Here is a 14,758-nt window from a genome sequence, read left to right on the forward strand (position 1 = left end):
CACAGGCAATCAGCCACCCAATTGGATCTTCCCCACTGAATAATGGTATTTCCAATCTTGGTCCTTTCAGAACAGCTTCAGCAAAATAAGAAGGGCCTCCCAATTGTGTTGCATGTTGGTTTCTTTGAGCCTCATACAAATTTCCTGCTGCCTGATAAACTGGTGGGAGAGAATTTGCTGTTGTTGTCATGTTGATATACTGCCCAGTGATTGGATTGTATGTTGGCCTTGGGTTATAAAGTGGTGCATTTATCGGAGCAAAATATCCACTATTGCCTGAAAACCCCAATGTATGAGCCTGTACTGCCACACTGGTACTTGCCGCTGACACCCTGAATTGCTGTTGTGCTGGATTTTCTTGCTGTTTGTCAGTGTGGATCTTGGTGCTTTCAGTAAACATACTCACTGGAGGTAACCCTGAGGTTATTCCTGCCCCAACTGTGACTGGCATATGTCCTTGATTCACGAAGTCTTGATGCAGATTTCTGGTTACTGGTGGCTGATCCATTTTTGTCTGAAGAGGAACTGATAAACCTTGTGGACTGTTCGCTCCCCTTTCTGAACATACCGGAGAAACATCACTTGGTGTTGCTGGCTCCACCTTCTGACTGCTTACTGACATGTTTTGCAATATCAGGTTGAGAGTCTTCTGAATTTCCGTGTTCATCTCTGTCAGTTTTGCTTCAACCCGTGGCATAGTCACCATTTCAGAGCGTAATTGCTGTACTTCTGTTTTCAATCCTTTCAGATCCGATAGCTCCTCTCTGAATTCCGCTACTTCCTTTTCCAATCTGTCCACCGTGATCTGAACTTTTGCCCGTGTGTCTGCCATCTTCAGATCGAGTGGATGACCGACACCTTGAATTTGTACTCCTCGATCTGGGCTTCACTCCTGTGTAGCCGTCGGACGAACTGAACCTTCCAGTAGCACATGGATCGTCGTCAGGGACAGGAATTTTACCACGCGGAGAAGATCCCCACGCAACCTTCCCGAACTCGTCGATCTGCGCCCAAATGCTCGCCGCCGCCGCGGTCGCCTCCACAAACTTCCCCACCGCCTCCGCAAACAGGGAGGGACGGGAGGGATTTTACAGGAGAACCCAACCCCTCGTCCTCCTCTGCCTGATCCGCCGCCCAGCGTCGCTGTTGCCGATGAATCGACTGGCTTCTGATACCTTTGTGAGATGCTAAACACCAGCAATTGTCCGATCTACGCGAATTTCATTAGCACAAGATAGTTGGTGGGTACAATTGGTAGATCGGGATGTACGATACCCTGCCCTAGAGGATGAACTAGGGTTCCTAGCTACTATGAATTTGGGGAATTTTCGATTTGGGTCTCCCGTGCCCTACCTTGCTACATATAGCTGGCCAGCTCATACAGTAATTAAATGGTTACAGCACAGTAAAGTTTAAAGTGAGAAGTAACTGGCGAGGATCCATCCGAGCCGTTGGATCTCCCTGAACTCCCTCGAGTCATCTAGACCGTTGCTTGACTGAACTTGTGCGCTGTTGGTGGTCTTCAGAACTGTCTTGGTTTTGATCCTGACAATAAAGAAGCATCATAATGTGGTGTTAATTTTTCGTGTCTAATTTCTCAAGGCCAATGAACCAGATTGAGAAGAAATAAACAAACATGCTATTACCATTTAACAACGGGCGACAAATCTACCCACGCAAATGCATGGGTCATTCCGCTAGTTGGTACTTAAGCTTCATTAATGGTACTAAATATCATCAATGTTCACTTGTTCAAATTGCAACTTGTTTGAAATTTGTGTGTCGGAGTGCAGCATCGGTTCTACGGGGAGTCAAAGCCGTTTGGCAATGACTCGTACAAGTCAGTTGACATGCTGGGCTACCTGACGTCCACACAGGCGCTCGCCGACTTTGCCATCCTCATCACGAGCCTTAAGCAGAACATGTCCATTGTTGACGCCCCCGTCGTCGTCTTCGGCGGCTCTTACGGTGGCAGTAAGTCTATCACTAACGTGTTTCCTTATATTATATCCGTTCATGCATTAGTCTGAATCTCCTTAAGTTTATTATTATTTTTAGGAGGGCTTGCCGCCTCCCGGCTCGTTTTGGGAATCACCGGGCTTGGGGTGGGGAGGGGGAAAGATCCCCCCCCCCCCCACACACACACACATATATATATATATATATATATATATATATAGAGAGAGAGAGAGAGAGAGAGAGAGAGAGAGAGAGAGAGAGAGGGGTAGTCTCACCAAGACAATGCGACAACATTACCAACCGGCTCCTTAAACCGCCGAGATCAAATGTTCGAAGTCCAAATCCGCATGAGGTGATCTCGAGGTGATGTCGAGGTGACTCCAAATCAGCATGGAGCTCAGAGAGTTGATGAAGATGTGGTGGGTGTCTTACAAATGTGCACTAAGCGGGCTTTTCTTTCGAAGCAACATTGGCAAGACCATTTCGTAGATTCGCATGCAATCCATCTTGCATGGTCTATAGAGTACGATGTTGGTTTTTTCCGGTCGACGGTGGCGGCGGCCGCGGGCGTCGTTTCCTCCATGAAGGCTCCGTTGTGGTGTTCCCTTTCCTTCATGGTTCTCTGGGTGAAAACTCGATCTTCGGGGTCGGGCGGTGGCGACAATCCGATGTCATGCCCTTCGTGAAGGCACCACCTTGGAGTCCATCCTCTGTCAGTGTCCTGCTTCACTTCTTCTCGGTGGCTAGTTCTCGGGAGGTCCTCGTTGGCTACAAGTGGTTCTTTTTGGCTCATCTGTAGTGCTTGGTGGTTGATTGGGTAGTGTGGCGGTGCGTCGACACCCTTGTATCTTGCCTTGGGTGAGTGTGGTGTGTGTGTTGGTGGCTTGTTGTATCCGGATGTGTATCTCTGGTCGTTGCTTTATATATGAAGTGGGGCAAAAGCCTTTTTCAGTATTAAGTGGGTGTGGAGGCTGGGAATGTGGTGGCTAGGGGTTGCTGTAAGCCAAACAGAAGTGGTGAAGTTGTTTCTCAAACAAAAGAGAGTTGTTGCAGTTATGGTAGCTTTATTTTTTTGCGAAGAAGGGTCCCTATATATTATAAATTTCACCAGTAGTACAAAGCACTCCTGACATAGTAAAAATAACATTGAGGTCCTTGGACCACTACCGCCAGCAGAACAAGCCGTCCACGCGCTCCTTTCGCTCTTCCTCTATCGGTGTCAGCCTGACCTTGTCGATGACAGTTGGGAAGTCTTCGTGCATGTGTCCCTAAGTACCAGCATCCTGGACAAGGTCGTTGCTGTTGAACCCATGAATCGGTCCGAAGTGCTTGACACCATATGTGGTTGTAAAGAATGTGAGGCGAGAAACCTAACCTCGCCACTCCAAGGAGACGGCAAGACAGGAACTCTGTCGAATCTGCCCTGATGGCTAGGTTAGAATGGAAGAATGGTCAATAGACGTGACCGATGGAGCCAGGGTGCTGGGATTGGTAGTTTTGTGGAGATCAAGATGAGCTAATATACACTAATGTTGCCATGTCGATATTACAAATAATGATGTCTTATGGTCTGTGGCTTTGGCTGTTGGTTCTAGTGTTGGCTTCATGGTTCAGGTTAAAGTATCCCCATGTTGCCATCGGAGCCCTGGCGTCTTCTGCACCCATCCTGCACTTCGACGACATCACCCCGTGGTCAAGCTTCCATGATACCGTCTCACGGGACTTCAAGGTAATTTTCTATATCTAAATAACTAGCTGTCACTAACTATTTTAGAAAACATGCAGCTATGCTATTGCTACCTCATTATCCTAATAAGTTCTACTTCCTCCGTTCCTAAATATAAGTCTTTGTAGAGATTTCACTATGGACCACATACGGAGCAAAATGAGTGAATCTATACTCTAAAATACATCTAGATACATCCGTATGTGGTCCATAGTGAAATCTCTTCAAAGACTTATATTTAGGAACGGGGAGAGTAGAAATTAATTGCATGCATGTGTCCTTCGCACCAAGTTTTCTTCTCCACATTTATGCGGGGTTTTTCTTCTTCTGAATTCCCTACTTGTAAGTGAGCGCACATATGATGCGATCAAGATATACAATATTATAATTAAAATACTCATATTGATACAATAAAATCACATGGAAATATATTGCAACCAATTCGTGCGGCAATGCGTGGGGTGTCATCTAGTATAATTAATTAGCACTCCATAGTAACAAGAAAAAGAAATAAGTTGGCCTAATTATTGGTCTCGAGAAAGCACGGCAGGTCGACATGAACGTCTTCTGCAAACTGATTGATGGTGTCGGCTCTGGAAATTATTAGTACTGCTACTGATTGCACTTGTCACTTGTTGTCCGGTAGCATGTCTCTCTTCCTCTCATCCTCTGGTGTTATCAATACTATCATATTGGTTTTCAGTTCTGGATTATGAATTAGTGAATGGTGATGGCGGCTAGCCCTTGCACTTTCCATGGGCATTCAGCTTAAATTTATTTGATTGAATGTTACCTTCCAGCCAATGATGTAGATGTCTAGGTGAGGTCTTGATTATGAGTTCATCATGGCTATTCAGTTGTTGATTAGCTTGGTGGCGATGCTCAACCGCATCAAGAGACTATTTTTTTGAACCATGACTGCACGTGAACTAAATAAATAGCACTGAAGGACTATCAATAGGCGGTTGGGAGTAAGGTCCTCATTTGGCCAAAGATATGCAGATTGATGCATTTTGTTCATTACTGATGATGATGACGCATCTGTTGCTAATAACATAGGGATAGGATATAACATGGAAATGGAATGATAAGTAACTAGCTAGTGACATCTTTGTCTGACTGGTGCTTGATTAGTCCTTCTCCCCAGATCAAGTTTCCATGGAAACCCAGGTGTTTAGTCAGCTGATTGTAACATCCAACTATTTTGCAGTCCGAGAGCCTGAATTGCTTCAGTGTCATCAAGGCAGTCTGGGATGTGCTAGATAACAGGGGATCCAACGATACAGGGCTCTTGGAGCTCAGCAAAACCTTCAGGGCCTGCAAGTAAGCTTTGCTTAACACAATTACTCAATCTTTTCATGAAGAGAGAAAATGGTTTTTTTTTTCTTTACTCATAACTGTATAGGACACCGGCCGCATGGAATAAAACTTATTGATATAGAGAGAAAAACAAGAGATTAAGACTGCAAGTATTCTTTTCTATCTGTAAAGTGTAAGTAAAGTAAACAAATAGTCAAACCTTGTAGCAAGAAATACATGAAAAAAAATGACTTGCAGCCCCAAACAAGGTACATTAAGTTCAATGATAAATCGATGGACAAATCTAATCTTGCCATGTTAACTGGAGTGGTGAACTAATGAAGGATTTCATACTTTGAGCAAATCGACAAGAAATGACACTGGTTCATGGCGTTGCTTTACCCTTTGAATCTTAGGACCGTGCAGTTCATTTATTCGCTGAGCAGCTGGCTACAGACAGCGTTCATCCACACAGCCACGATGGACTATCCAACCCCAGCAAATTTCTTAATGAATCTGCCTGCTTACCCAGTCAAGGAGGTTAGCCACTTGTAACCTAATTTACAACTATTATTCTCGCCTGCATTACATCAAATGAATGAGAGTAACTTGAGTTTCAGAGTTACCAAACCGAGTCATGCAAAAAGAGGACCTGTTCTTTTTTCTCCTCTGCTATGCATGTAATTCTCCTGACATTTCTGCAGATGTGCAAGATCATTGATTCTTTTCCTGCGGGAGCTGACGTCATCGACAAGGCTTTCGCTGCGGCGAGCGTGTACTACAATTACACAGGCGACCAGAAATGCTTCCAGGTGGAGGGTGGCGATGACCCTCATGGCTTCAAAGGATGGGGCTGGCAGGTACAAGCCTGACTCACATACATGTGTATGTGGTGTACTGAACTACTGATAACACATGAAGACTGAGAAGATCATATATGTGTTTTATGAAACAAACTGTTGTGCAGGCCTGCACAGAGATGGTCATGCCAATGACGGTGTCGAACGAGAGCATGTTCCGACCATCCAGCTTCAGTTACGAGAAGATGTCCGAGAGCTGCCTTGCGGGCTACAGAGTTCGTCCAAGGATGCACTGGATCACTTCTGAATATGGTGGCCATGTAAGTTTTTGTTCAGATTTTCAGTGTTTGTATACGACCGTCAGTAGCAGCATTTGTTTGGGTTACATGTGCTCACCTGGTACTGCATTGCACAACCCACTACAGAAAATTGACAAGGTTCTCAAGAGGTTTGGGAGCAACATCATCTTCTCCAACGGGATGCGAGACCCGTGGAGTGGAGGCGGGTAGGAGTAAAAGATTTCTCACCGTCTGATCTATTCATGTTGATAGTTTCAACCATTTAGGTAGCAATTTTACCATAGTAAACAATAGTAATAGCTTTCCTTCTGAACTGCTACCAGGGTACTCAAGAACATATCATCCAGCATCATTGCTCTTGTCACGGAGAAAGGTAAACTTGAAGTTGTAGAAAATATGTAAGGTCAAAAGTATTGTTAACTTACGAGTGGCTACTTCTTGTGGTGATGTTCAGGGGCCCATCATTTGGACTTGAGATCTGCAACCAAGGATGATCCAGACTGGATTGTAGAACAAAGGAGACAGGAAACTGAGATCATACATGGATGGATAGATCAGTATAACAAGGACATTGCACAGACGTAGCAGCAAGAAGGCGCCATTGATTTTCAGTCATGGAAAATAAATATGGCTTGGTGGCTTTGTTAATCTATTAATCTGAAGTCAGGCAATCGCCTTTTATCTAAATAAATAAATAAATAAATATGGTTACATGCAAAATGTAAGGATTTTCCTTTCTTCTACAGGGTGATAAGCAGTAAAAGAAGAAGATAATGCATTAGTGCAACTTCAAATTCAACAAGACACCAGAAATTCTTGAACTTAAGCGGTCATACGTGAATCATGAATGCAGAGGGTCTATTTTTCTTCGTAACTGTTGGAGTGAACATTGAATTTAGGGACAAACATGTATTTGTCCCTGCTGAAAATTTTAATGCATGGTTTTGACATATGCGATGTCTATGACGTGTGGGGTCTGAGTCCACATGTTATACACATTGGCCATATTTCACAAAAATAAATAAATTGACATGGGCCATGTTATTAATTTGCAGGGGCCTCTCAGGAAAGAAGCGACATTGCATTAAAAACAAGTGCACCCAAACTGGTTATAACTGACATAACATAGCATAACACTGTTTGTTCTTGTATACACAACACTGTTTATGATCCCAGAAAATAAGACCAATTTAAAAGCTAAAGCTATGTTGATGGAAGCCCCCAAGCCTGCTTCTAATTAACTCGACCGCTGCAATTTGCACAATTTCACAGATACAATATGAAAGCATCATCTTGAGTGAAATCCTGCACCACAGAGGTTTGATTTAGATACACCTGACCAGCTCAGCAGATTCATATGCAAAGTCTGAAAGGCCTAGAGATAGTGTCAAATCATCATAAAGAAGGCACATAGTTTTTTCACCTGAATATGGTCTTGTTAAAAAAAAAGGATTGATCCAGAGAGAAGGGAAACCAAATGGAAATCCTAAACAGGTCGACCCTATTTATGATAAAAACATACGAAAAACCACACAAGCAATGAGGCCTTGTCGACCACACGGCACACGACCATAGTCTTAGCGAATGCACACTTTCAGATCTGGAGCCGCCGCTCCGACTTGTCCCGCTCGCATGCAAGCCGCAACTTCACGTAACTCGGCAGCCACATAGTCCTTTGTTACTCGCGCCGATCCATAATAAGTGTTAGTAGTTTTGAACTAAGGTTGCACTAACCTTAATTCAAAATTGTGACACTAATTTTGGATCGGAGGGAGTAATAGTTATCTTCCAACCACACAATTTTATTTTGAGACGTCTTATAATGATATTAGCGGAGCAATTCATATTACGACAATAAGATTAATACAATAACAATCGGCCCCGCCGCCGTCATCTTAGGGCCCGGCGCGGATACGATGACGCAGGGGCAAGCGGGAGGTGGTGGCCGGGCCGGCGGCGGCTAGGATTTTCCCCGAGTCGCCCAGCTCGGGCGATGCGGGGGACATGCCTCTACCTCTTCATGGAGGTTCTTATATCCCGGGAATTCCGTGTAATGTTGTTGATTGATTAATAAAACTGACATTTCTCTAAGAAAAACTTAGTGTCGTACGACCATCTTGTCTCGTCTGCGTTCTTAAACCCCACAGAACGCTTTATGCAAAGAAAATGAACCCCACACGACACGAGCACTGACACGAGCAATCTGCAGTGAGAGCTCTAGCGACGGCAAAAATGGCGGCCTCCTCCTCGCTCCTCGCCGTCGGCCCGGCGCTCCTCGTCCTCTTCTTCACGGCGCTCGCGCCCGCACCACTGGCAGCAGCAGCGACCTCCTCCAAGCTTCCCAGCCAGCCTCCTCCTTTCCCTGCTGGACTCGCTCCTCTGCAGCAGCACCGGGCGGCAAGCTCGAGCGGCAGGTACACCACCGCCGCCACGGCCCCCGCGAAGCCGTACACGGCGCACTACTTCCCGCAGGAGCTGGACCACTTCACCTTCACGCCCAACTCCTCCCGCGTCTTCTCCCAGAAGTACCTCCTTAACGACACCTTCTGGCGGCGGAAACCCACCGCCGGGCCGCTGTTCGTGTACACCGGCAACGAGGGCGACATCGAATGGTTCGCCGCCAACACCGGCTTCATGTTCGACAGCGCGCCCGACTTCGGCGCCCTCCTCGTCTTCATCGAGGTACCCTTTTGGCCACATCCTCTGCCATGGCTGATATCGTCGGTGACCGCACGCGCCCTGGTCCAAAATTTGGTTGTCCTATTGATTCTGTCGAGACAAGACACCATTTTTGCTGTTGTTTAAGCATCCATAATAGTAATCACTTGTTTAAATTTTGTTGTTCTCATGCTAATTGGCATCCATAGTAATTACACTCTATTTTCCCTCTCACAATGAAAAGAGACGCAAGCTTTATGTATTCGTGAAAAAAAAAAGAAATTACTAATTAGTACTAACTGCAATCACTTGTTCAACTAGTATAATAGTACTAACTTGTTTGAAATTTGTGTGCAGCATCGGTACTACGGGGAGTCGAAGCCGTTCGGAAATGACTCGTACACGTCGGCCGACATGCTGGGTTACCTGACGTCCACGCAGGCGCTCGCCGACTTCGCCATCCTCATCACCAGCCTCAAGCAGAACCTTTCTGCCGTCGATGCCCCCGTCGTTGTCTTCGGCGGCTCCTACGGTGGCAGTAAGTCCATCACCGACGCGTATCCCCATATCGCCAATTAAATCCATGTGTGCGACAATCTTTTTTGAGAGAAAATTAGGATGAGCTAATCTACAATAATAATGTAGTCAGTGTGGATGCATCTTCCAAAAATAAAGTACAGTAAATGATTTTATGCCTGTTGTTTCTAGTGCTGGCTTCATGGTTCAGGCTCAAGTATCCCCATGTCGCCATAGGAGCACTGGCATCCTCTGCTCCGATCCTGCAGTTCGACGACATCACCCCATGGTCTAGCTTCAACGACATTGTCTCGCAGGACTTCAAGGTAATAATAGGAATTAATCACTACTACTGCATAACATCATCATGCTTTAACTTCCTCAAAAGTAGGTCAAATAATTCCTGGATGAATGGCCCAGTGTCACTGGTCAAATTATTAGTGATGATAAGGCATGGCAGATCAACATGCTCTCCTCTGGATACTGAATTTCACTTGTTGTCACCGTGTTGGCTCTGAATTACTATTAGTAGTGAATTTCACTTGTTGTCGTGTTATCAGTGGGCTCCCTGACGTGCTGCAGGGTGCAGTTGGGTCACTGACATGTGGGCCATCCAGCAGACGGGCCCACATGTCAGTGACCGAACTGCACACTGCAGTACGTCAGACGATCCCTGTCCGTTATCAGTACCCTAGCGGCACATTAGTGGTTTTCAGTTGTGAATTATGAATAGGTGGTGGCCCTTTTCTTCATGAGGATGTAGCTTAACAAATACGTTTGGTTGGAATCTTCCAAGAAAAGAACATGGAATTTAAGTGCGTGATTGAAATGGCTAATGATGTGGATGTCTAGGTGATCAGGTCTTACCTTAATGAGTTCACCATGTCTAATGGTTCATTTTTGGATTAGCCTGATTGCGACGCTCAACCGCACAGAAGGGCTATCAATAGGCGGTTGCAAATAAGGTCCTCACTTGTCCAAAGATATGCAAATTGATGATGCCCTGTGACACAACTATTACGTACTAATACGGCAGAGACAAGATATAACAAGGAAAGGGAATGATGATTCACTTGCTAGTGACATCTTTGTCTTATTCATGCTTGATTAGTAGCTGTCCCAAGTCAAGTTTCCAAAAAGATAAATGTGTTTAATCAGCTTATTCTAAGTTTGTAACATCCAACTAATTTTGCAGTCTGAGAGCCTGAATTGCTTCAGTGTCATCAAGGCAGTTTGGGATGTGCTAGATGAGAGGGGATCAAACGAGACAGGCCTCTTGGAGCTCAGCAAAACCTTCAGGACCTGCAAGTAAGCTTTGTCCAACTGATATTGTTTTGGACATGCAAATCTCATCTTGTCAACGGAGGATATGGACATCATACTTTGGCGAATCGACAACGATGACTCGGGTTGGTGACATTGCTCTATCTCATGTATTTTAGGACAGTGCATTCCGTTTCTCGTCTGGGATTGTGGCTAAGGGCAGCATTCACCACCACTGCCATGGTGGACTATCCAACCCCAGCCAATTTCATGATGAATCTGCCTGCTTATCCTGTGAAGGAGGTTAGCCACTTGCAACCTAATTTACAACCCTTACTCTCGACTGCATTACTACATCAAATGAATCACGAATGAGGAGAGAAACATGGGTTTCAGAGCTACCAAACTGAGTCTGAGGACCTGTTTTTATTCTTTTCTGCTGAGCATGTAATTCTCCTGACTTTCTGCAGATGTGCAAGATCATTGATACTTTTCCCGCCGGAGCAGACGTCATCGACAAAGCTTTCACTGCGGCAAGCCTATACTACAATTACACAGGCGACCAGAAATGCTTCGAGGTGGAGGGTGGCGATGACCCTCATGGCCTCCATGGCTGGGGCTGGCAGGTACAAGCCTGACTCACATACATGTGAATGCGGTGTACTGATAACAAATGAAGCCTGAGAAGATCATATATGTGTTTTCTGAAACAAACTCTTTTGCAGGCCTGCACAGAGATGGTCATGCCGATGACGGTGTCGAACGAGAGCATGTTCCCACCATCCAGCTTCAGTGACGAGAAGAGGTCGGAGGGCTGCCACCTGTTCTACGGAGTTCGTCCGAGGATGCACTGGATCACTACTGAATATGGTGGCCATGTAAGTTTTTGTTTCAGATTTTCAGTGTTTACATATCAGTAGCAGCATCTCTTTAGATGCATGTGCTCACCTGGTACTGCATTGCACAACCCACTGCAGAAAATTGACAAGGTTTTAAAGAGGTTTGGCAGCAACATCATCTTCTCCAATGGGATGCGAGACCCATGGAGTCGAGGCGGGTAGGAGCAATAGATTTCACCATATGAATCATGCATGACGATAATTTCGACCATTCAGGTAACAATTTTACCACAGTAAAAATACTAATAGTATTCCTGTCAAACTGCTATCAGGGTGCTCAAGAACATATCATCCAGCATCATTGCTCTTGTCACAGAGAAAGGTAAACATGAAGTTGCAGCAAATATGCAAGGTCAAAAGGATTCTGAAACTTACTTAAACATGACTACTTCTTTTGTGGTGGTGATGTTCAGGGGCCCATCATTTGGACCTGAGATTTGCAACCAAGGATGATCCAGACTGGGTTGTAGAACAAAGGAGACAGGAAGTTGTGATCATACATGGATGGATAGATCAGTATAACAAGGACATTGCACAGATGTAGCAGTAAGAAGGCGCCATTAATTTTCAGTCAAGGAAAATAAATGTGGCTACATGGAAAATGCAAGGACTTTCCTTTCTTCTACAGGGCGATAAGTACAAAAACTTAAGATAGTGCATTAGTGCAACTTCAAATTCAACAAGACACCAGAAATTTTTGAACTTAAGCAGTCATAAACGGATCATGAATGCAGAGGTTCTCTTTTTCTACTTATGGAACTGTTGCGGTGAACAGTGAATTTATCAACCAGAAAATAATTAAGACCAGCTTAAAAGCTAAAGCTATGTCGATGGAAGCCCCTAACCCTGCTTCTAACTTTTTTCTAGAATATGCATAACATTTGTATCATTGCATTAAGAAGTGGCAAAGACGCCGGGTACAACACCTTTTGGCCATTACAATGCCAATCTCTAGGACTAGCAACCACATCCACCACGCACACCACCACACCCACTACGAAACATGCCACACCTAGTCCAGCCTCATGCTGATGACAATGAGACAAGACATAGAGCATCAAGCCGTGTCACAACCAACACCGAAGATCTCTACAACAAAACCAAGACTCGTGGACAACACGGACCAACGTATCCCCACCCATTGCGCCATGAGAAAGTCGGGGCGCGAACGCACCTAGAAGAGGCGTCGTCGAGAGAGCGTCGACAATGGTGTACATTGTGCCCTGGAGTCCCACGCCTAGAGCAGTAGCCGACACTTCCTCAAGCCACACCCCCGCGACTCCTCGAGCAACAAGATGACACCTCCAAGAAGGGAACAACGTCAAGATGCCGCCGCCGCCCTGCTTCTAACTGAACTACGACAATTTGCACAATTTCATGGATACAATATGCAAGATCAACAGTCGGTTAACACACATGCAGAAACATCTCTCAAAATACATGAAAGCATCATCTCGAGAGAAATCCAGCATCGATAAGAAGTTTCATTTATACACATGACCAACTCAGCAGATTCACATGCCAAGTCTGAAAAGTGTAGAGATAGTGTTAAATGACCATAAAGACCTGCACCCTCGGCCTTCCTTCCCTCCTCCTGCCCCCTGCCGCTGCCGGCGGGTGACCCCGGCTCCGGCCCGGGTGGTGCCGCCGGCGGCGGGATCTCCTCTTCCCGCGCGCTCGTCCTCCCTTCCCGGGGCGGGGGGCGGCGGCGGTGTCACTCGGCGAGGCGGAGGTCCGGCGACCCGGCGGGGTGGCCGGCGGCGGATGTGGTGGCGGCGCTGCTCGTTGGCGGCGGGGCGGCGCGGTGGTGCAGGGTGGCCGACGGCGTGTCCCGCTCAGATCTGGGCCCTGCGGGCCCCATCTGGGTCTTAGCGGGTCGGTCCCCGGCGTGGCTTCGTTGTCTTTTGCATGGTGAGGAAGAGGAGCAGCTCGGACCGGGGGCGGCGACGTCGACGGCGTGCCTGCTGCAGCGCGCAGGCGGGAGCTTTCCAGGCCTACGAGGGCCCGGCTGGGTATATGTGTTTTGTAAGTTTTATATATTTTGTCCGGCCTGTTGAACTTGCGCAGTTGCATTGTTGATTTATTTTGGTAAAATGCACAGCCATATCTAGCTGCTGAGAAAACCGATGGAAGCTACGATTTTGACAGAACCATTTTTGGTGTCAAAACATCTCAGCGTCGTCGAGATTAAATGTAGGGCAAAAGATGAGCGAGCTCACAAAATTTCAAAGGCCCTTTGTTCGTATGGAGTATCTGCTGATAAAATCAACATCAAGGAAAGAATACGGTCCTCCAGTGGTAAGTCAAAATTTCAATCTTCCTAGAATTTTGGTGTTTTTTGCATTCCCATTTCATGTTGTATGTGTTAATTCAAAGCCGGGCTTTTGAGCCTTTTCTCTTAAAAATGTTGTATGTGTTAATTAATTTCGTAACCGATATTTTAATATAGTTGAAGAACTAAATGTGTAAATGATACGTATCAAGGGGAAATTGTTCTTCTGAAGTCATGTTATAATCTTGTGATTTTAAAATTGTCGGTCTTCCCACGGCAAGGCAAAGTTTCAGTCTTCCTAGATTTTGAAGTTTTTCGGATTCCCATACCATGTACTCCATCGGTTCTAAAATACTTGACTTTCATTTGTCCAAAAATGAATGTACCTATATACTAAAATATGTCTAGATGCATCTATATTTTGACAAATGAAAGACATGTATTGTGGAACGGAGGGATATGTGTTAAATTTGCCAACGGTATTCTTTAAATTAAGTTAGTCGGAACAGTGAATGTGTAAATGATGAGCATCAAAGGGGAACTTGTTCTTCTGAAGTCAAATTATTAGTCTCCTGCAAAATTTTTTTTCAAATTATTAGTCTTGGTGATTTTTAAATTTTTGGTCTTCCCACACTAAGTTAAACTTTCTATCAGCTTCATGCATGTTGCTAAACTAAAGTACGGTTCTTCTGGCCCCGCAACATTTAAATCAAACAATATGCCAGTCCAACTAATTGCACTTTCTTTTTATACTTGTACAGGAACATATTATGAGTCTGACACGTCGGTCCATTCGTATTCAGACCCGGAGAAATATCAGTTTGACTAACATTTGGAACATTGTTATGAATTTACTTGCTTCACCAGGGGACCTTTTGCGTATGTTTTAGTTGTTGAGTCAAGGCCTTTGTAGTTAATTTCACAAAATTGAAGTATGGATGCAATTGGAATTTGGTTCAGGGGTTGAACATAAGCTATCTTATCTGCTTTGTACTTTTTGTTTGTGTCATATTCCCGTTTCATTTTCTGGAACTTGCTACATTGTTTTGCATTACATATCATGTGTT

At 45.2% G+C, this 14,758-nt stretch overlaps 2 protein-coding genes across 2 annotated transcripts; both read left to right on the top strand.

Moving 5' to 3' along the window:
• Positions 1-2,264: 2,264 nt before the first annotated feature.
• Positions 2,265-7,103, top strand: LOC123155897 (lysosomal Pro-X carboxypeptidase-like). The gene is made up of 8 exons (XM_044574050.1): positions 2,265-3,688; positions 4,896-5,008; positions 5,401-5,524; positions 5,689-5,844; positions 5,952-6,104; positions 6,210-6,289; positions 6,407-6,456; positions 6,538-7,103. The coding sequence occupies exons 1-8, from the start codon at positions 3,497-3,499 to the stop codon at positions 6,666-6,668; spliced, it is 999 nt and encodes a 332-aa protein (XP_044429985.1). The 5' UTR covers positions 2,265-3,496; the 3' UTR covers positions 6,669-7,103.
• A 1,127-nt stretch (positions 7,104-8,230) lies between these two features.
• LOC123159533 (lysosomal Pro-X carboxypeptidase-like) lies at positions 8,231-12,232 on the top strand. Its single transcript, XM_044577366.1, has 10 exons — positions 8,231-8,765; positions 9,099-9,279; positions 9,450-9,583; positions 10,453-10,565; positions 10,700-10,823; positions 10,991-11,146; positions 11,246-11,398; positions 11,498-11,577; positions 11,692-11,741; positions 11,833-12,232. Exons 1-10 carry the CDS (start codon positions 8,316-8,318, stop codon positions 11,961-11,963), a joined length of 1,572 nt encoding a protein of 523 aa, XP_044433301.1. The 5' UTR covers positions 8,231-8,315; the 3' UTR covers positions 11,964-12,232.
• The last annotated feature ends 2,526 nt before the right edge of the window (positions 12,233-14,758 follow it).

Source organism: Triticum aestivum, chromosome 7B (assembly GCF_018294505.1).
Source record: "Triticum aestivum cultivar Chinese Spring chromosome 7B, IWGSC CS RefSeq v2.1, whole genome shotgun sequence".
Classification (NCBI taxonomy): domain Eukaryota; kingdom Viridiplantae; phylum Streptophyta; class Magnoliopsida; order Poales; family Poaceae; genus Triticum; species Triticum aestivum.